The sequence below is a fragment of the Stegodyphus dumicola genome, chromosome 6 (assembly GCF_044657685.1).
Source record: "Stegodyphus dumicola isolate Sdum_Otavi_A_Nest chromosome 6, ASM4465768v1".
In the NCBI taxonomy this organism is placed as follows: Eukaryota; Metazoa; Arthropoda; class Arachnida; order Araneae; family Eresidae; genus Stegodyphus; species Stegodyphus dumicola.
Window position 1 is genome coordinate 82,738,282 of NC_140773.1, and position 21,943 is coordinate 82,760,224.

The 21,943-nt window shown below is 33.4% G+C and overlaps 1 protein-coding gene across 1 annotated transcript in view; it reads left to right on the plus strand.

Moving 5' to 3' along the window:
- Positions 1-21,943, plus strand: part of LOC118205457 (uncharacterized) — a 201,062-nt gene that overhangs the window by 105,952 nt on the left and 73,167 nt on the right. The window contains exon 3 of the mRNA XM_085818602.1: positions 9,024-9,129. Coding sequence (XP_085674728.1) covers positions 9,024-9,129 — 106 coding nt within the window. The remainder of the gene's footprint in view (positions 1-9,023; positions 9,130-21,943) is intronic.

The window sequence follows — 21,943 nt, forward strand, 5'->3', positions numbered from 1 at the left end:
CAAAGTGCATTCTTCAGATCTTTTAGTTATTCTCATGTAGATTCAGCTGTTTTAAAACCACGCACTGCCATAGGTATGCGATTTGATGAGAGAGATTTGTCAGAGATAAATTTCTGAGTCCATTTAGAATAGCAGTCGAGGATTCCTCTGTCTTAGATGAAATTTTATAGCGTCAGTATCTCTGATATAAAATTCGCAAACTAAATTTCAGCTTTCAGTTTTAGTTTTGATGTTTCTACTGACATATTTTTCTATTTTATTGAATTTGTGAGTTACACACGGTATGGTTTTTCTAATGTTAAACGGGCGCATCTGTATAAATATTTATATTTTTATTTTTGCTATGTACAAAAGAGAACATGACAATACAATATGGAGAACTTTGTGAAAAAAACATAAAATTTTAGTATAAATGCTAAAGCAGGTTTAGTCTTGCGTTTTATTTCATGTTTCATGAAATCCTTTTTGCCGGAATTTTGCTAGTATCACTTTTATGTCAACTAATCTGTTGCAGTGCGTTATCTTCTCATTCTATAACAAAGTTATTCTCTGAGAAGATAATTACATTATTTTTCTCAATGTAATAACTTTTAAATAGTATTTTTTTTTTCTTAGACCTAGCTGGTAATGAAAAATAGATTTCGATTTTTTGTCCGTCATTTTCGTTGTAATTCATTCTAATTGGTGTGATCATTATCTTCAACTATCAGCTTGATTCTTTTCAATGAAAATCTGTTCTTTGAGTTGCACTTTAGTTCAGGCCCAGCGTTAGGCACTTTGCCGCTTCTCTATCGTCTCTTAAATTCTAAAAATTTTGCTGGCTCTGCTTTAATACGATTATTACGATGCTTAATATGATTATTTGTATTATTTGTTATTTAATACGATTATTTTGTAAAAGTCAGCTTTTTCAGTTACATATTTTTAAATTCGGTTTTTAATTACTTTTTGGAAGAGTATGCACAAAACTAGTTTAGAATTTCCTACCGAACGGCTAAATAGAATCACGAAAAAAATTGAGTAACGAGCCCGTTGCCAAGATGGGCTTCCTTTTAAGTTTCCTGATTTAAAAAAAAAATACGATATAAATTAAAAGTGTTTGAACATATTTAATACCAAGCTTTTTAATGTGTGAACCTAATCGACTCATAAGTTAATCAGTGCATGTTTAAAAAAGATACCAAAATTAATAGTCTGTATATTTTTATATCTGCATAATGGGTACGAAGTGTGCATTATTCAGATATAAACAAATATAGACTATTAATTTTGGCGTGATTTTATATGTACTTGATCGATTTGACATAGTTGCAACAGTAGTTTGAATAGTATTTTCGTTTTTAATTATGGATATAATTTTACTTATTTTCTCCCATTTCTGTTGATAGTAATATGTTGTTACTACTAGCTACGCTAAGCTAATAGAATGAATAATTTTATTTATAAATGTTTAGACATGAAGCTCATTTCAAGCGGTCCCCGTACAACTGTACTGTTTTAATAAGAAAGTAATTTCGGTTTTCTATTGTGAAATAAAAATTTCTTCTATACAAAAAATGAACTTTAATCAGCCAAATATCTTCTATTCTGTTCGATGACACTTTGCTATCTTTCTGGTAATTTCATGATTCCGCGCTCGTAGAACATCGGGTCTTTATCTGCAGAAAACTCAACCAAGTGTGATTTGAGGTCATCGTTATTACTCAAATTTTTACCATTTAAGAAGTTTTGTAAACTTGGAAATAAACAATAATCTGATGTTGCAAGGGCGAGGCTATATGGGGGATGCGACAAGCTCTGGTAACTTCGTACGTGTTGCTAAAGATCAGTGAGGCCTCGTGGTTTCATGGTGGTTAGGTTAAGTTATTTAATTACGGCAAAGCCTCGAGGGCTATCTGCGTAAGGGGAGGGATGCCTTCGTGGAGGACTTTCTAAGGGAAACTGGCTCGTATACACGTTACACATGGGGAAAACCATGAAAACACCCATGCAGTCAGCCCATTCGCGGGATTCGAACCTCGGACCGAACTACCAGTGTTCAGCGACTTTACCGCTCGGCCGCTGGTGGGCGACGGTTTCATGGTGGAGTATGATTCCTTTGTGATTTGCCAATTGTCTCTCTTTGATTGCTTCTTCCAGTTTCGTACGTTTGTTGGCACTTAACTTCTGAGTTGATCATTTGGTTGCTTGAAAGCAGTTCAAAATACACACCTTTGTAATGATTGATGTAACCAATTGATGCAGTTAGCTTCTGATGCAGTTTAGCTGTCGATATCAGTTGTGCTGATTCATGTTTCTTGGAGTTATGTTTCTGTAGACGATCCATTTTTCATTACCAGCAATAATTCGTTTCATAAAAGGATCGACTGCATTTACGTTTGAAATGCGTATCGCAAATATTGATTCGTTAATTGCTTCCAGTTCATGCGAAACCCAGATATCGAGCTTCTTAACGAGTCCAGGACATCTTTTGTGATTTCCAGTTATTGTATGTGATGCATTTAACGCAATTTCTCTCACAGTTATGACGGTTGGATCCAATTATGACTTTAATTCTGTCATCATCAACTTCAGAAGGTTCGGCTAGAACGTTGGTCATATTCAAATAAAAAATCTCCAGAACGAAATTTTTTTAAACCAATTCTGATACATGCATTCTGTTAATCAATCAGCACCATTATCTCTTTACTAGCCTCAGCTGCTTTCTTGTCTTTACGAAAATGTTTATTAAAGCGCCCTGTGTTAAAACTGAATGTAAACTAACAGTTGTAAACAAAAATGCGTGAAATTAATTTCTATAGTAACCTAACAGTATCAGCTGCAAACCTCAAAAGAAGAAAATTTATAAGGTAGACAAAATAACAAAACGAGCGTAGGTTTCGGTTTAGTTGAGTAGGGTAAATGACACTAGGGCTATCTGCTTATGGGAACGGATGCCTTCGTGAAGGACTTTCTAAGGAAAACTGGCTCGTATACACGTTACTTATGGGGAAAACCACGAAAACGCCTATGCAACCAGCCTGGTCGCCTTGGAATCTAACCCGGTTGGGAACTACCAGTGCTCAGTGATTTTATCACTCGGCCGCTGATGGGCCAGAAACGAACATAACGCTATCTAACTGTGCAAACCAAAATTACTTTCTTACGAACCCAGTATTTTGCTTTTACCTGGATCATTTGCCTTTGTACGTGATTCTCACTGGGTTGGGTAACTTGTGTATTAGATTCATGAAGCCTTTATGTGTACCAGTAAATGTACACATATTCTAAAAACTATGATACAGATTGTATTAGATCATTTTCACGTCTCTTTGGCCCTTTCCAGTTTGGTCAATGAATCCTGTCCTCGTTTGTCAATCGATCCGATGGATGCAAGCGCTTATCAGTTGTCTATATCAGTGCTCTTCCATTTTGACTGCGTTTCACATTTTTTGTAGAATGCATCGTTCGATGGCTTACATCATGAGCCAGCTTTTCCCGAGTCTTTTAAAAATAAAATACAGATACTAAAGTTCAAATCTGAATGTGTTCATTGACATAACGAGTAGTTCATTAGAATGTTTGTCGATGAATCATAGATGGATTTGTGTCGAAATGATGCTTTTATCAATTGGATTTAAAACTTTAAAAAAATGCTCGTTTTTACTTTTGAAATAACTAGCTAATTTTATCCTACTTCTTGCGATTTAATGTTATTAGAACATTTACGTTTTATTGGGATTCAATTTGTATGTTTATGATCTGTATAGTATTTGTTAATTAATGCACAAATTCTTCGTACGGAATTATCGCGCCAAAATTTATTCTATCCTTAAAAATCTTTCAATTTCTTACAATTTCGATTAATACGCTGCCGTTTATGGATTCTTTTACGTTTTAGAAATCATTAGTTGTACTTTAACAGGATTCTCTCATGTGGAGATAAAAGCCTTTCGAATGTACGGATTGCCCTACAGATATTACGCCAAATGCAATAATATAGTTAAATAGTGCTTCTTATAAATGTAATAGCTGCAAAGCTGTATTAAAAAGGATTGTTACCTACTTCGTAGTAAGTTCAAGCATTGGAATTAGCGCCGAAGGTTAAAATTTTGCTGATATTTGGGTAGGCATGCGTCAGGAATATGTACATAAAACATTGTCTTGCGGTTGAAACGTTTCATGTTTCTTACAGTACATAAAAAACAATTCACTCGATCGACGTAGAAATCAGTCTGAAGGAGTGGCCACTACTAAGAGCTGCGTATGCCGCGAAGTGACGCTAGTCCTTTGAACTCCAGGAACCTCATTCTCTTTAGTAGGGCAATAAGAATGCATGGAATTCAGGTCATTCGCTGCAAGGAGGAAAAGATAAGACTTCCTAAAGATAAAAACCAACTCGACCAAATCGTGCAAATCTGCGATTTACCGAAAGGCCAAGGAAGATTTGTTTCCAGTTCGTTTTAAAATTTATAGGTGTCTTCCTTCCCCTTTCGCCTGAGGGGTGAAGAGAGAGAGACAGTTTGTGTTTTCTTTCGGGAATGGACAATTAGCTTGTATAGAATTGTTATTATTTCTATACGTTAAGAGTAAGTTGTAAAACCATTTCTATGTTAAATTTCGACAAAAATAAACACGTTTTCTACATAGTGATACTTAGCAGACGATTTTTGCAATGAATGTTTGCTTTGCTTGTAATACGTAATCATGGTGTGAATGCACGACAGTTTAAAAGCGATTTCGTTTGTAGAAATGGGGAATTTAGTGTATACTTTTACTTTCTTGTACGAAGTGAAGGAAGTATTGTAATCGGGAAAATTTTTTAATTCTTTTTATTGAAAATTTTATTATTTTAGTTCTGTATTAAATTGGGTGAATATAATATTAGAATTGCAGATGTTAATTAAAAATTTTTTCACCTATTTTGCATTAAAAATCTTTATTTATAAATTTTCTTTTCTATTCTGGATACTTACGTATTAATCTCGGCACAATTTGATGAAAAGGTAGAAGCGTCATATCGGAAGTTACTTATTGATGATTTTCGTGCCTTTTTTAAAAAAGATTCCTAAAGTATCGATATCTAAAGTAAGTAGGTAAACATTATCAGCATATGAAAAGAGAATATACTTTAGCAACTTAAAATACAAATTTTAATTATTAAATAAGGATTGCATGATACATAAAAAAAAAAAAAAAAAAAAAAAAAAAAAAAAAAAAAAACACATTTTTCATCAAAACTTTCTGTAGCAATGGCCCTCTTTCGAACTGCATAGCGATCTATCTTCGCTTTAAAAAAATTGCAGAATTGCGGAAACTTGGCTTTTTGCTAACCTTGGCTAGCACAAACAGCAGCAGCTATCTAGGAAACTCATTTTGTCGTTGTTCCCTTTAAAAGAAATTCAGCACAATTCTGTATTACTGTAGAAATTTTACCGCAGTTTCTTCCATCACTGGAAGCAAAAAATATTACGACTTGTTTATAAAAAAAAAAAAAAAAAAAAAAAAAATTGGTATTTGGGATATAACAAAAAAGAGCGCATGCGAAAATGACGGTGTTGCTTGACTGAAGGATTGTTATGAGTATGGTTGCCGGAAGAATGGTTGCCAGAATTTCTCACATTCTAAAATTTTTGTGACTTCTACTAAGGTGGTTGCATTAACTACGAAAGTACCTTATTCTGTTTGTATATTGTTCTGCTATTCTGTATTGTGTAGGTAACTGCTTCCCTCCTTTCACTTCGCATTTAGGTTCTAGTGTAGAATTGGGTGCCCCTTCGATTAGCGACAATTTTTTGAAAAATTTTGGCGATAAAATCTATTTCTGGTTACCATGATAGTTTAACTTTGCTTTAGCCTCCTGTTTTTTTTAAATAAAAATAGATTGATGTGTACATGGTCAAATTTAAAGCAGTGCGCATTGCCTAGTTTGTGCAATTCTGGGATGTTTTTTTAAGTGAAAACAGATCGATGTGGACATGGACACAGAGTTTATGCAATTCTTTGACTTCTTATTTTGGTTTTGTGTAGCGGGCATCTTGAAATTGTGTCTTTCTGGCGCCGATCTTGGCGTCAACAAAGAATCGCCAAAAAACAAGAGCACCCAATTGTAAACTTTTACCCGCATTTATTTTTCTTAAAATAATTTTTGGTATGCTATCTTTGTTTACATCATTGCTTTTTGTTTTGAGGGGGGGGGTAATTTTAGCTGTATCTTTAAGTTTGAAACTAGCTTTTTTTTTTGCCTTTATTAATGTGAAAACATCAATGACAGAATACACAATGTGTCAAGTAAGTTTTAAGATTGGGCCTGTAAAAAAAATGAAAATTAGAAATTAATACCTGTTTTGGTTTTTTATTAAAAATAGGACCATCCGGCTTCAGTACACTTTTTACAGTGGTTTATTAATGAATCGAACACCTGTTGTAAATCACTTTGTGGAATGGCCTGCAAAGCATGCATCAAAACTGCTTGTGTTGTCAAAATATCCTCAAAATAACACCCTTTTAACTTCATTTTAAGTTTTAGGAATAAAGAGTAGTTAGGGGGTGTTAAATGGGGTGAATATGGTGGATGGTTCAACACACAGACATTATTATTTGCCAAAAATCGACGAACAATAAGAGAGATGTGACTGGGTGCATTGTCCTGTAACAAACACCAACTGCTTTCAGCCTGATAGTCTGGACGAATTCTGGCCACCAAATGCTTTAAAACAGCTAACTAGTATTGACCTGTAATGATTTGTCCAGTTTGAACAAATTCTTTGCGGATAATACCTTTACTATTGAAGAATGTAATGAGCATTGTTTAGATTTTGGCTGGAACTTTCCTTGTTTTTTTTTTTTTTTTTTTCGCTTGTGGTGAATTTTGTAACTTCCATTCTGCGATCTTTGTCCTTTGTTTCAAGATCATATTGGAAATACCACATTTCGTTATCTGTAACAATGGACTTCTATAAGTTTGGATCATGTTCAGCGCCTGAAATAATGTTTCTGCAATGTGCACTTCTCATTGCTTTTCGTTCAGGGATTAAAATGTGTGGAACAGATTTAGCACACACTTTTAGTTTGGTCAAATCTTCATGCAGGGTTGTTCAAATTGTTTCTTTGTTGATGTTTCAAGAGTCTTCCATCGTTCTCAGTTTTAAACTTTTTTTTTTTTTTTTACGAAATTTTTTACTTTTTTAATACCTTGAAGTATCCTAGTTGAAATTGGTCTTCGCTGATCATTTTCTACCGTATCTCTTCCATCCAAAAAACGTTTGTGCCACAGAAAAACAATTGTTGTACTTAAACTACAGTCACCGTAAGCTAGTTTCATGAGTTGGTATGTTTCTGAAGTACTTTTACCAAGTTTGGCATTAAATTTAATTACAGCTCTTTGTTCCATCGTAAAAAATCAGGAAAAATTTCATTTCTGCAATGAATGCTTGCCTTCTCTCAGCTACTAAATAAAATGTGCACAACTTGATAGCAGTGTGCCAGCAGATGATGGACGTTATGTTGCATGCGCATTTACACTCACAGTGCCATTACAACCTGCGCTCTGGGATGAGTCCTGAAACTTATTTCATGCACTGTATACTAATTAAAAAAAGGAAACAATTCTATATAAAAAAACTGAGACCATTTATTAACCCGTGAGCACATGCACCGGGTATTTTTGACCCAATGTTTCCTTTTGTTTGCAGATATTTTAGGAATTTCTCAAAATTTGCACCTGTCATATCTGGTATTTTATTGTGTAGTCTAGTAAAAGGGTATTCTATGAAAAGAAACTTTGAAAAACAAGTTTTGGTTATTCTTTACTCTATGGTTTCGCTTGGCGAATCATTGATTTTTTGACACCAAGATTGGCACCACGAAGGATCGGCACCAATTTCAAGATGGTGCTGATCCTTTTTGACGCCAACATAGGCACCACGAAGGACTGGCACCAATTTCAAGATGGTGACGATCCTTTCACCCCCTACAGAAAATCAAAAAAAGAAATAAACACTTACACAAACTCGATGTCCATGTACACATCGGCCTGTTTTAACTTCAAAAAAAAATCGGAGAATTATTCAAACTAGGCATTGCTTACTAATTTTAGCCATGTACACATCAACCTATTTTAACTTAAAAAAAAAATCAGAGAATTCCACAAACTAGGCATTCCGCTCTTAATTTCACTTTCTCCATGTACACTTCGATTTCTTATCACTTAAGCAAAATCAGAAAGTTAAAGTTAAAACTATCATGTTAACCAGAAAAAATTCGCCGCTGTGTTAGCACACAGACACGAACAAATAACCAAAAATACACAAAAAGAGTAATAAATAACCAAAAATACGTATTTAACACCAATAAATAAATAAAACGTCAATTCATTAAAAAAATTTAGGGTTAAATTGACCCAGTGCATGTGGTAATGTCATAGAAAAGGGTGCATGTGCTGAAGAAATTTAAAAGGCTAAAAGACTTTCTAACATGCTTTTTGATTTAGTTTTAAGAAAATAAATTGTGCTAAAATTATACTTATATAAAAATAACATTTGTGATAATCAGTTAATTATCTCCTGTATGAACACAGATTGACACTAATTAAATTACAAAAGAACAAGATGATAGACAGTTTCAACAAAGAAATCATCCCAAAATTGTTACTCTAATAGGGCAATATAATTGTAACCTGTTTTAAAATATAACTGAATTTAAACTTTCAGAAAATTATCCTTTTCCCCAATGCAGATATTTAATTTACTATCTTTGAATACAGAGTTGAAATTATTCCTGTTAATTAAACGTCATGTTTTTTATTGACACTAAAACTAATATGGCATATTTATCATTATGTACATCTAGTCCATATTTATGTGTTTTAGTTGTGAAAGCGTGCATTGTGGGGAAATTAAATATCTGAGCAATTGGTATGTATTGATGTTAGAGAGGCACCTTCCCCCCCATACTTCTAATAATATGTCTCACATTTCTTTGTTATCATTGATTTTTTTTTCCCCCGACTGTACTTGTTACTGATTAAACTTTTTTTTTAACAGGAAGCTGCTGCTTATGTACTGAAATTAACATCTGACAAACATGTTAGAGATTATGAAGAGCCAAAAAATGATCCAGTAAATAGTATTTCTAAAGTAGCAATTCCAAGTATGTATATTTTATTCATATTTTTATGGTGTTATTAATTTTGGTTTCTAATAAAAGTTATTGTTATTTGTATGTTTTGTAACAAGAAGAAATGCAAGAATGATAATGGTATCTGATTTTTAATGTGCCTTTAATGGGCAGATTTTCTGAATCCTTAAATGGTACTCAACCTTTTTGAATATACATTTGTGTTTTTTTGAGTTTGCCTTTGTTTGTGTATTTAAAAAGTTTATGATAGCATTGGAAACCTGTATAATAGATTTTATATTATATCTTTGCAAATTAATTATTAGTTATGATAAAATATGATTGTTTATAGATCTTGTTAAAAAATTCATAGATGCATATATAAATATAATGCCTTGAAAACAAAACAAACTAATGAATTATAAAGTAAAAAATCTGATGTGTACACCACATGACTGCCTTGTACAGAATATATGCATTTTTTTCCTACATTTCATGTTAACTCATTTCCTCGAATTTCATAAGAGATGTATTTCTCGTTCAATTAATTCAGTTCTCACTTTATGAGAATTCAAAAATACATAAAACTTCAAAATATCTTTATTAAAAATTGAAAAATATAAAATATAAATACAATTAAAACAATTTAAAGAACAATTTTTACAATTAAAATTAGAATTTCTTCCCCAAAACAAGGAATTTGGCCAAGTTGTGGACGCTAGGCTGAGCAAATACATGAGATAGTTTAATAACTTAAATGATAATTCCAGAAGGGATTAAACATGATTTAATTCGCAATAATAAAAGAAGACGTTATCTTTGTTATTCAATTATTTTTGAAGTAAAAAATGCACAATTTACCAACATACAAGAATAAAAAAACTGAGCTCATGGAGCCGAGTAACAGACTCCCACCAAAAAAGGAGGTGCACAACTACATGCTGTAGCAGTCCTATATACAAAATTTTAATGTTCTAAGGCTGCTCATTACGTACAGATGTCACGCAAAAACATCGATAAAATGGATTCGATAGCAGTCGTAACAGATATTTTCGGTGAAATATGGTAATTTTTTGCGATTACAATACTTCCTTTACTTTGTACAAGGAAATAAAAATTATGATTAGAGGTTTAGCTATACTTTTTAGTTGTACAGTTGCTGCACATGGTAAATCAAACTTTGTCGTGTTTATATGTGCTAAGACTGTTCATAATTTTAACCAACTAATTTGTTTTTAAAACATTATATGTCCTGTTTAATTGCATCACCTCAAGCTGTAGTTGATTATTTCAACATAGGAACGTGCATGTATGTTCTATTTTCTTTTTAAAATAAAAGGTTTATTTAAACCTTTATGTGACTTTGTAGTTACTTTCAGACATAGCGATAATTTGCTTCATGTCTCTAAGAGAGGTTTTGGACTATTTAACTTTTACCAGATCAAGTAAAACCTCATTACGTACACTGTTAAAAGACTGGCAAATTAGGAGATAAAGCATACAGAAACAAACAAAAATGTTTTGTAGCTTTTAATGTGGAATTACTGTAATACCATTTAAGAATCAATGTTTGGACATTGATTTAAAACTTACAATTTAAAATTACATTCATTTTAAACTGTGAAATGTTACTAGATTGTGATTTTAACAATACTTTTTCAACAAATGTTTTTAAAAAATAAATAACAATTAATAGTGGCCATGTAAATCTATAACAATTAAGGGTATTTAACTATGTAATTTAATTGTTTGTATCTGTTCATGTGATGTGTGCATTGTTATACAACAACTCCAATTTAACTAGATGTGGACTGTACTAATTAATATTTTATTCTAAAACCATAATCACATGCATGCCATCTTTCAAGCGATGACTTACTACTAACAACAACAGCAATAAAAAACTGAGTGAGCATTTACAGGGTTGCTGCAATGAACATCTGCACCATGCAAGGTGCCAAGAAGAGAAAAAATGATGTAAACTTGCAGCTAAATAGTCCTAATGACTTAACATACCCCCCAGCTTTGAAGGGTTACTTCAATAATTTCGTGCAATAATACTCATAATAACATATAAAATTGTGCAATTACAACCTTACAATAAAGCAACACGAATTATATATGTTAATTAAATACAATAATATTCAATTTCCAATACAAAATTTTATACACAATACAAGTTTTATAATAATAAGTTAACACAATTAACTTAGCTTCTTCCTGGGATTAAAATTGCAATTTTTGTAATTCCACACTTAAAATGATGCCTTTTGCTGTATGTATTTCGACTAGTCTAACCTTACCGTCAACTCCAAGAAAAAGTCTTGTAATGCGCCCTAACACCCATCTACTGACAGGAAGCTCATTCTCCTTAACTAGTACTAGCATACCGATATTAATATTCATTTGTTCTACCTTCCATTTGGAACGCTGTTGTAGTGTGTTTAAGTAGTCCTTATGCTAATGATTCCATATCAGTTGGCAAATCTAGTAGTTCGTTTCCATCTTGAGAGTCTGTTTTCAGGTACTGGGTGGCCATAATTAAACTGACAGTGCTCACAGTGTTCTGTAGTGCGATCTATTTGCGAGAATGACGCCACATTTTATAGGAAGATTAAACAAGATGGGGGGGTGACAAAGGATTCCGCGAAAAAACAAATTAGTTCCAAAAGTCACCGCTAGGGGAATATTTGGCGCTGTGTAATAGAAAATAGAGTGTTAACAAATGCAAATTAATACGGAATAAAATTAGCTTTTATTATGCACATTTTCTGATTTAGTTCAAGTGCAATATGGCAGCACTTTTAGAAAAGCGTAAAATCTACATAATATTATAAAACACCAATAAAGTTTCGTGATCTGCAATATCACGTACGCTGAGCAGAAGTTCTTTATTCAAATTTCACGTTACATCCATTCTCACAGTGCCAACTGCTTGGGTTTTAAAAGGCAGTGTGTTACGTTTCGAATCAATCAGATTGAAAGTTTATGTGCAATGTCTCCTTCTTTAGTGAAGCGTGCGTTACTGGTCAAATTCTTTTACCTCAACCAGTGCAACGCGTCAGCCGCTCTTCATGCTTTTAGAATGCACAAAAAAATGCGTAAAGGTAACAGTCCTGTGTCAGTTAATGGGCTAAAAGCAATGGTTGCGACGTTTGAGAAAACAGGTTCTCTGAAGGTTCAGTCAGGCAGAGGACGAAAACCTGTACAACAGGATACAATCGAAGCAATTGCGACGGCGATTGTCGGCAGAGGACCAGACAATATTGCTGCCACATCTAGCGCTCATGGAGTAGCTCGGAATATGGATATGCCTTACAGTATGGTATGGAAAATCTTACGAAAGATTCTCAACTTCTATCCATACAAGATCAGCCGTGTACAGGAGTTACTGTACCCCGACCATGATAAGCGATTGACTTTTGCTCTGACCTTTCTTGCCAGAATGGAGGTGGATGATACTTGGCCGTGGAAAATCTTATGGGGAGACGAGGCCCACTTTTACCTGAATGGAACTGTGAATACCCAGAACTGCTGAATTTGGGATGACAAATCACCACATGCAGTCACAGCAATTCCGTTACATTCACCAAAGGTAACTGTTTGGTGTGGGTTCACAGCAGAATTTATCGTAGGTCCATTCTTCTATGAGAACATTACCCCGACAGGACCGGAAACCTGTTCTGTTACCGGAGAGAAATATTGCCACATGTTGAACAGCTTTGTCATTCCGGCACTTCAGCAAAGACAATGCCTGGGGGAAATCATTTTCATGCAAGATGGAGCCCCTCCACACGTTGCTGTACGGGTGCAACAGATGCTATGACAGAAATTCACAACAGAAAGAGTCATTAGCCACTACTTTCCAACTGCATGGCCACCTCGGCCGCCTGATATTACCCCATGCGACTTCTGGCTATGTGGTTACCTTAAGTCCAAGGTCTATCAGGGAGTGGTCCAGGACCTGGCTACGTTGAAGGATAACATATCACGGACTGTAAGGGAGATTCCTGGAGACATGTTACTTTCTGCTGTTGTGCATACTGTGCACAGAATGCAATATGTGGTCCACAACAACGGCAGCCACATTGAACCTCATTTGAATGCAAAATAAAAGGTAATTTCCATATTGATTTGCATTTGTTAACACTCTATTATCTATTACACAGCGCCAAATATTCCCCTAGTGGTGACTTTTGGAGCTAATTTTTTTTTTCGCAGAATCCTTCGTCCCCCATCTGCTTTAATCTTCCTACAAAATGTGGCGTCATTCTCGCAAATAGATCGCGCTACAGAACACTGTGAGCACTGTCAGTTTAATTATGGCCACCCGGTATATCAATTAATTTGAGTTCTACTATAGCATTCAATGGTCTTCTGATGAGAAAATAGCCTGTTGTTAAGGCCTCTAAATCATTTACATTGGAAGATAAGGGAGTAATAGGGATAGTAGATAGGGAGAATTTAAAACAGACTCTATCTGAGTTACTACAGTTAATAATTTCTCGAAAGTCAGCCTTGCATTACCTACAATCCGCTTTAAGTGATATTTCATGGATTAAATTCCAGGTTCCCATAGTCCACCAAAATTAGGTGTCCATGGGGGTAATAAATTTCCAAACAATTCCTTCTTCACCTAAATAATCTGCTAATTTTTTGTCAGGATTTCTAATTAAATTGCTAATTCTTTGCAATACGGCAGTTGTGCCAACGAAGTTTTTTGCATTGTCTGAAAAAATGATTGAGCATTTTCCGCGTCTAGCAATAAATCTCTTTAAGGTGGCAATAAATGCGTCAGTGGTGACGTCACTCACTAGTTCGAGATGCCACTGCCTTTGTTATAAGGCAAATGAAAAGAGCTAAATATACCTTATGAAGAGTTCCTTTCTTCTGTCCCTTGTACCTAATAAAAATTGGGCCGCAAAAACATATCTGCCGTCCTTGCCTCCTGTGTATATGAAGAAAGTGCTGTTCACAAAATTCCTCTTCTTGACTCTTCACTTTTTTTTCTTCATTAATACCTTCAATCTCCCAAAAACCTCATACTGTCGGATAAATGATCCACAGTTTCAACAAACCCACAATAATTATCAACATTGCCTTGCTAGCATGGTACTGACCCACTAACAATGTATCCAAAAACTGACTGATGGAGAAACTGATGAAAAATATTTCGTTAGATAATAAAACATATATTTGACCAAGTTTATAAAACTTCGGATCAGCTAAAACAATGGGTTGCAACTGCTTAAGATCAGGAATGTTTAAATATCTAGCAGGCGTAGGCGAGTTATTTTGGGAACAACAAAAAATTGTAAGGTACGAATAAAATCTCTAGTATTGTTAGCGATGGTTGCTATAGCTTTTTCCTTAACATCCATCACTGTACCATTGATAGCTGAAATAGAAGTGTTTATTTTTCTTTTCTTCAAATTCAATAATTCAGCACATTCTTTAGTAATGAAATTATTTTGACAAGCGGAATCAAGCACGGCTCTCAGCAAAATAATTTTTTTTTTCCATCATCACCATTAACGAAAATAATTGCAGTTGAAAGTAGAACTTGTTTATTAAAAGAACTGGAAATATTCAGTGCAGTACTGTTAATAGACTTTGCTTGCTTGGTTTCATTAGTGTCACTAATCTTTTGGCTGCTTGTCAATGGAGTAAATGTGTCAGCATTTGGAGAAAGATTACTGCTAAATTTATTAGTCTTTTTGTTTTGATTTGATGTGCCATTTGCTCTATCGAAGACTTTGAAAATTTTCTTCACTTCGATCAAAATGTAAGAGTAAATTGTGAAATTTCTGACATTTTCTGCGTGTATTGGAACTTTTACAGACCTTGATTGTGTGGACCGAAGATAAACAATTGAAACACAGTTTTTTTTGTCTTTACGAATTCAAATCATTTATTGACTGCTAAATTTAAGAATTGCACATTTTTCAACAATAAATGATCACCTCTGCAATAAGGACAATTTTTTTAATTTTCCGAAAATGATGTAAGAGCTTTGGTATTAAATGAACATTTCAATTCCCCATGCGGAGGTTTGTAATGTGATAATGTGTGAACGTGTTCCTTCCAAAAAACATGTCAGTTGTTTAACTGTTCCTATTTCATCTTTCTTAAGCGATCTTTCCCATCAACACCGAGTATTTCTATCCAACTTTTCAACTAATAAATAAACAATTAACGTGTCTGAAAATTCTTCCACCTTTAGCTCCAATGCTCCTAAGGATCGTAAATATTCATGCATCTTATCGATAAATTTTAAAAGTGACAAAGTATAATCACTCGTTTGTGGTATAGAAATTAATTTCTTTTCTTTAATTGATCAAATCGTTTTTGTCGCAATAGTGCTAAGCCAACAGATTCCATGCTATGTCATAATCATAATTTAAATCTGAAATTGGAATGGAATGAATAATATTTAACGCATGTGCCTTACACGAACTCTTTAAATATTGCAATTTTTTCGCATTAGTTAATTTGCTATTTTTATGCGCAACTGCGAAAAATAAATCCTCAAATTGAATCCATTCTTCAATTTTTCCACTAAATATTGAAAGAGACAGTTTAGGCTATTTTATATCCGAAATAATTGTGCTTTACTCAAACCGTTTTCATTTGAACAACTATTCCTTTGAGAACTGATCTCAAAAATTTTTCTTTTAATTTTGAAGTAAATTTCATCGAGATTATCTACTATGTTTTCCTTTTGAATTTGTCAGTGTCCTTTTCCTCACAATATGCAAATAAAGAATCGAAAATGTTACTTAATTCCGTTTTAAATTCTAAAATTTTTGATTCGCATAACTCCAATAAGGAGATATCTGCTTCATCCACTCTAGAATTTACCTTATTTTCAAACTTTGTGATACTTCATTTTAAGCTCTTTTTGTTAGCATTAATAGCTTTCAATTCACTCATCATGAACAAGTAAATAATTTATCACTTCCTGTGATTGCAGATTTCTAGACAGCAACACCAGAAGTGATGACACAGTATCCTACCTTAATTGTGCAATCCATACGAAAACGAAAGCATTCCAAACACTCTACATGAAGCTATTCGTAATACAACCAAAGCGAAAGTATTCCAAATTTTCTAAAAAGTTAATTTTAGCGACGATATCTTTTACCTCCGGCTCGACGGACCAGAAATGTTCATGCGATGCATGCGTTGTTATACAGCAATTCAAATTTAAATAGATGTGGACTGTACTAATTAATATTTTATTCTAAAAATCTTAATCACATGCGTGCCATCTTTCAAGCGATGACTTAATATTAACAACAACAACAATAAAAAACTGAGCGAGCATTTACAGGGTTGCTGTAATGAACATCTGTGCCATATAAGGCGCCAAGAAGAGAATAAATGACATGATCTTACAGCTAAATAGTCCTAATGACTTAACAGTATCTAACTGCTCACCTTTAAAAATTATCCTACGTACAGACCTATTTTATTCTTATTATTTTTACAAAAACGGATTTCAGACAAAAGTTGATTGAATTTTAATTGAATTTCTTCAGCTCCCATTTGCTGATAGGTCCTTAATTTTTCTTATTAATGGTCCTTATAAGTAGTTAATTTCCATGTGCAGAAATGTGTATGAACCCTGAATAATGTATAACAGATGCTATTAAGCTAGGCTAAAATTATCTTTATTAATTCTAAAGCATTTCAGTTAATGTAGCAGACTGCACTGCTCCTTCTAATCTTCTAATTTGATCCATCTTATTATTTTTTGCAGATTGTTATTATTATGGCAATTTTATAAAAACTAAGCTTGAACTTTCGATTATGTTGAAAAGAGTTTCCAATTCTGGAGCTGCCCAAGTATCTACAATCCGTCTCAAAATTATGCGAGGAGTATGGCATTGGAAAGTCAACTGTATACGACATAAGAAAAATGAACTTTTTGAATTTTTTGTGAAAGCTACTTAAACAACTTACATTGAAAGAAATGTTTAATAAAGTAAGCAAATAAATATTAAGCTTTTTTTTTTGTAAATTTTGATACCTTTTAGATCATAATTGTTCTTTATTTCATAAATTACGATTTCATATTTTTAATTGTATAATTTCTGCATGCCATCTTACCAGATTTAAATTGATGATCTAATATCCGGAAAAATCCCAAATCCAGAATCACTTCGGACTTTGTACTGCAATATTTTAATCCACCTATTGTAACTCTAGCTTTTATCTAATTTGTGTTTTGATTCAAATAATTCTCTTTTGATATCAGTTTTTCCAAATTAGCTGTGAAATTTTAGAAACACATCTAGTTCTTTTGTTTTGAAGAATGAAAGGTAAGTGGTCAAAACTGAGAATGAAAAATAGGTATCTTATTAAATCGTGCCATTTTAAAATGGCACATTGAGAGCAGTAAAAAAGGTGTTATATTTTTTAGCATTTGCATACTTACTTGTTTTTCTTTAATCATTTAACCAAACCAAATCAAAAACTGAATTAACTGTTAAATATTAAATATTTAAAGTGAGGCACAAGAATCATTGTCATTTACTTTGTATAATGTTCAGGTCATTATTATTAATCTGTGTGTATATAAAATTACAATTTATATAAAACATCAAATGATAAGTCACACAGGTTAAAATTTATTTCCTCTTTAACCAAATCAGTTTAAAATTTTATATATATCTTAATATTAAAACTGAAGGAAAAAAAGTAAAGCCTTGAAATAAATTATTTTAAAGATACAAAAATTGTGCACTTAACAGAGGGATTAACATAATATTGACTCTGCCAAATGGTTGGCTGCATAGGTGTTTCCCTCTTGTGTAATGTAAATATGAGCCAAATTTGTCCTAGGAAGTCCTCCACAAGGTATTATTTTCCTTGGACATGAGGAATCTTTTTCAGAAAATGAGAAATATTCTTGAGAAATGTGAAAATTTAGTTTCCAAGCTTTACATTATTAATATTAACAGAATAACAATTTTAATATTAACAGAAATGAAAAAGAAAGGTTAATAAATAAGATTGTAAGGAAAATATTTTTTCATAAACAGAATGTTAAAAATGAGAGATATTTGATCATGCATCTAAAATAGAGATATAAAAAATTAAATGAAACAACTTCTGATTTCCATTTTATTTCATGAAACATTTATGTCTTGGATTTAAGTATTTTAAAAATACATACCTTAGCTCAAATATCCAAAATATATATAGTACAAAGTCCGAAATCCTGACTCATTGGGACTTCGGCGATTCCGGATTTGGGATTTAACAGATTATCAGTTTAAATATAGTAAGATGGCATGCAGAAATTATAAAATTAAAAATATGAAATCGTGATTCATGAAATAATAAAGTATTTATGATCTAAAGGGTATAATAATTTTTATAAAAAAAGAGCTTAATATTTATTTGTTTACCTTATTAAACATTTCTTTCAATGTAAGCTGTTTTAAGTTGCTTTGTTTTTGTGCTAATACTTTCTCTTTTATTCTGTAGACAGACATAATTACATTATGTTTAGTTACATTGTTGAAGTCCTGTAACTGCTGTTTTGAGAATTTCGAATAACTTGTCAATCGAAATTTTCTGGTTTTCAGTAATTCCTCTGTCACTTTCTTCACTACCGGCAGCGATATTTTCTGGATCTAGAATAAAATGACCACATTTTAATCGAGACAAAGCGGGACAAATGGAATGAAATTAGAATTGACATTTAGTTATGAAAGCAGACCAATAATTCAAAAAAAAAAATATGTTTTATTGTATACATTCATTTACTTATCTATAAATATACAAAAATATATTTATTAGTTACTATTGGTAACTATAAAAATATTTGTAAAAAAACTATAATTTGAATATTATGTTTTTTAATTAATTTAAAATTTTATTAAAAAATTTATGGTTTTCTTTCACAGTCATATTTTTTTATCCGAGTGAATACTTTGCAATAGATTCAGATCTGATGCAAAAGCAAACTTTAAAGTTATAGAAAACATTTAGCAGAAATAATTATCATAATAGAAGCACCCTAAGATTATTTGCTATGCAGACATAGATGACAAAAGTTTTAAACTCGAATAATTTATTAACAATATTTATAGAAATAAAAATACAATAAATAAATTTGATCTATACCAGAAACTTAAAGAGTGTAACATAATCATTGTCAAAAATTACACTTAACTAACTATTCATTAACCCCAAGGTTTTTTCCTTTTAAAGAATATCACACTATTAATGATATAGTAAATATATTACCTGTTCTATGAATACTGGCATTCAATGACTCCGAAAAACATATCACAGGACAAAACTACGCGATTAATTTTAATTTCACTTGACTAAAAAGGTCTATGCTTTTGGCCAAGAAGGCACCTGAAAAATTAAATTAAACCTTGAATGTACTTGAATTTGTAAATACCGCTCACTGCAGTTGCTCACGGGAAAACACAGCTTGGTAAAATATTGCTGCTAGACCTGAAAAACACTTTTGTTAATGATGCCGCCTTCAGCAGTTGCTCACTGGAAACCACAACTTGAGATTCGATGCCACTTAACCTTGGAAACAGGATGCTGCCCACAGCAGTTATCACCGGGAACCACAACTTGAGATTTATCGCCGCTTAACCATGGAACAGGATGCTGCCCACTGCAGTTGCTCACCGGAAACCAGAACTTGAGATTTGCTGCCGCTTAACTTTGGAAACAGGATGCCGCCCACGGCAGTTGATCACCGGGAACCACAACTTGAGATTCGACTCCACTTAACCTTGGAAAAACCAACATGGCCCGGATCCACGGCACGTATCGCTGGACGACATGCATCGCAAGAACGTCTTCAACTGAGAACTGGAACAACACACCAGGAGCAATGAAAATAGGAACAAGAAGGACTAAGCCAGAACGATGCGAGATATTTATACATGAAGTAGACATAATGTCATCTCACGGCGGCCAATCAGCTGTCGGCACGACTCAGCTTTCCAGATGACGTAACTTCGAGTTTCGTTTTTGCATCTTGATTAGGCTGGAACAGACCATTCTTAATACAAGGGGTGATCAAATGAAAAGATACGAAACAACGTAAAAACGTAACAGTTAAATATTTGCATATTCCGCCATGGGAGAACATAGCAAGACATCTCGAGATACGATTAGAGTCTCTGACTGGAATCGGAGCATGCGCAAAAGAGAGCAGAGGCTGTTATCAAAAGTGACATCCAAATGATGCAGCAGTCGGTATGAGGACAGGATGGCATTTGCGTTGCAAAATTCAATGACTGAGGAGCAGCAAGGTGCTATCCGATTTTTGACAACGGAAGGTGAGAAACCGGCAGCTATTCATCGCCAGATGGTGACAGTTTATGGGGAGAAATGTGTCTCTGACAAGTCTGTCAGAGACACAGGCAGGTCCATAAAGAACAAAAGACCGGTGCTGCTCATGGAGGGTGTGGTTCTGCTCCATGATGACGTGCGTCCACACGTCTTCAGAGTCGCACACATGGAACTGGCCAAGTTCAAGTGGGAGACGTTGGACCATCCACTCTACAGTCCGGACATGTCATCCTGCAATTTTCATGTGTTTGGTCCACTGAAGAAACGCCTGAAAGGGAAAGGCTTCAACTCGGACGACGTACTCAAGGACGCTGTGAAGGACTGGGTCTCGTCATGGCCACAGGAATTCTGGGAACAAGGAATCCTGCAGCTTGTTTATCAGTGGGATCATTGTGCTCAGGCCTATGGTGTATATTTTGAATAAAGTCTACATTTGGACCCAGTGTGTCGTTACATACCTTTTCATTTGATGACCCCTTGTACAAACAGTGGCAGTTAAAAACAAAGTAGAAATAATTGCTATATCCCTTTAAAAATAAGAACTAAACCTCATGTAAAAGTTAGAATTATTTCAAGGAGGAGAGCTGATGGAGAAAAGGGGTTACTATAAGCCATATTTGCAACAGGATCATTTATTAAAATGTAGTGAAATTTCTCACATGAATTGGTGAAATTATGTTTTACGCTTAATACATATTTTAAAGTTTTATTGTTCAACTGCATTTTTTCAATTGTCCATATTTTATTTATACTAAAAAAAAAACATGTTCTATTGCTGCATTTGTTCCTGGAAGGGAGAGCGCATTACAATTTTCAAAATATTTTCATATAATAAAATGAAGGAATAACTCCATCTGTTTCCGCATTTGCAGACAACAAGCATTTGATTTTTTCTTCAGTAACGTATATTTTTAAAAATAACACCTCATCAAAAAGATCATTTTCGTAAATATTATTTTTCAGAAAATGGTTACTAATATATTAAAAAGATTTTTTCACATATTCCCATAAAATCTCCTTTTTTAATGTCACCCAATGAAAATTTTTAATATCCTCGAATTGAACTGTCTTTATTTCAAGACATTTCAAGCAGTTATTATAAAATTTTCTGACTTCTTTCGGAAAATCAGGCTGTTTAATGGCACCTTGTTCTTCCAACCTAGTGATATCCTTTTGAATAACTAAAGGAACGTAATCATTATCAATTCTTTCTCACAAATTTGTTTTTAAGTTATTTATTTCATTTGACACTTCCATAATTGAAATTTTATCCCCTTCAATAATTTTCACAGCATTGTGAAATAATGTAGCTTGGTTGTGGATGAACTGATGCCAAATTTGTGATGTGTCATTTTCAATAAAGAGCTGCAATATTCTTGGACATTTATCTTGTCATAAAAAGTAGATTTTAATGGTTTGTATATTTTAAAAATATTTTCTACAGCTGGTAAAAAAAAACTAGCCATCGTCTTTTACTCTAACCAATAATTGTTTTACACTAGATTTCTCC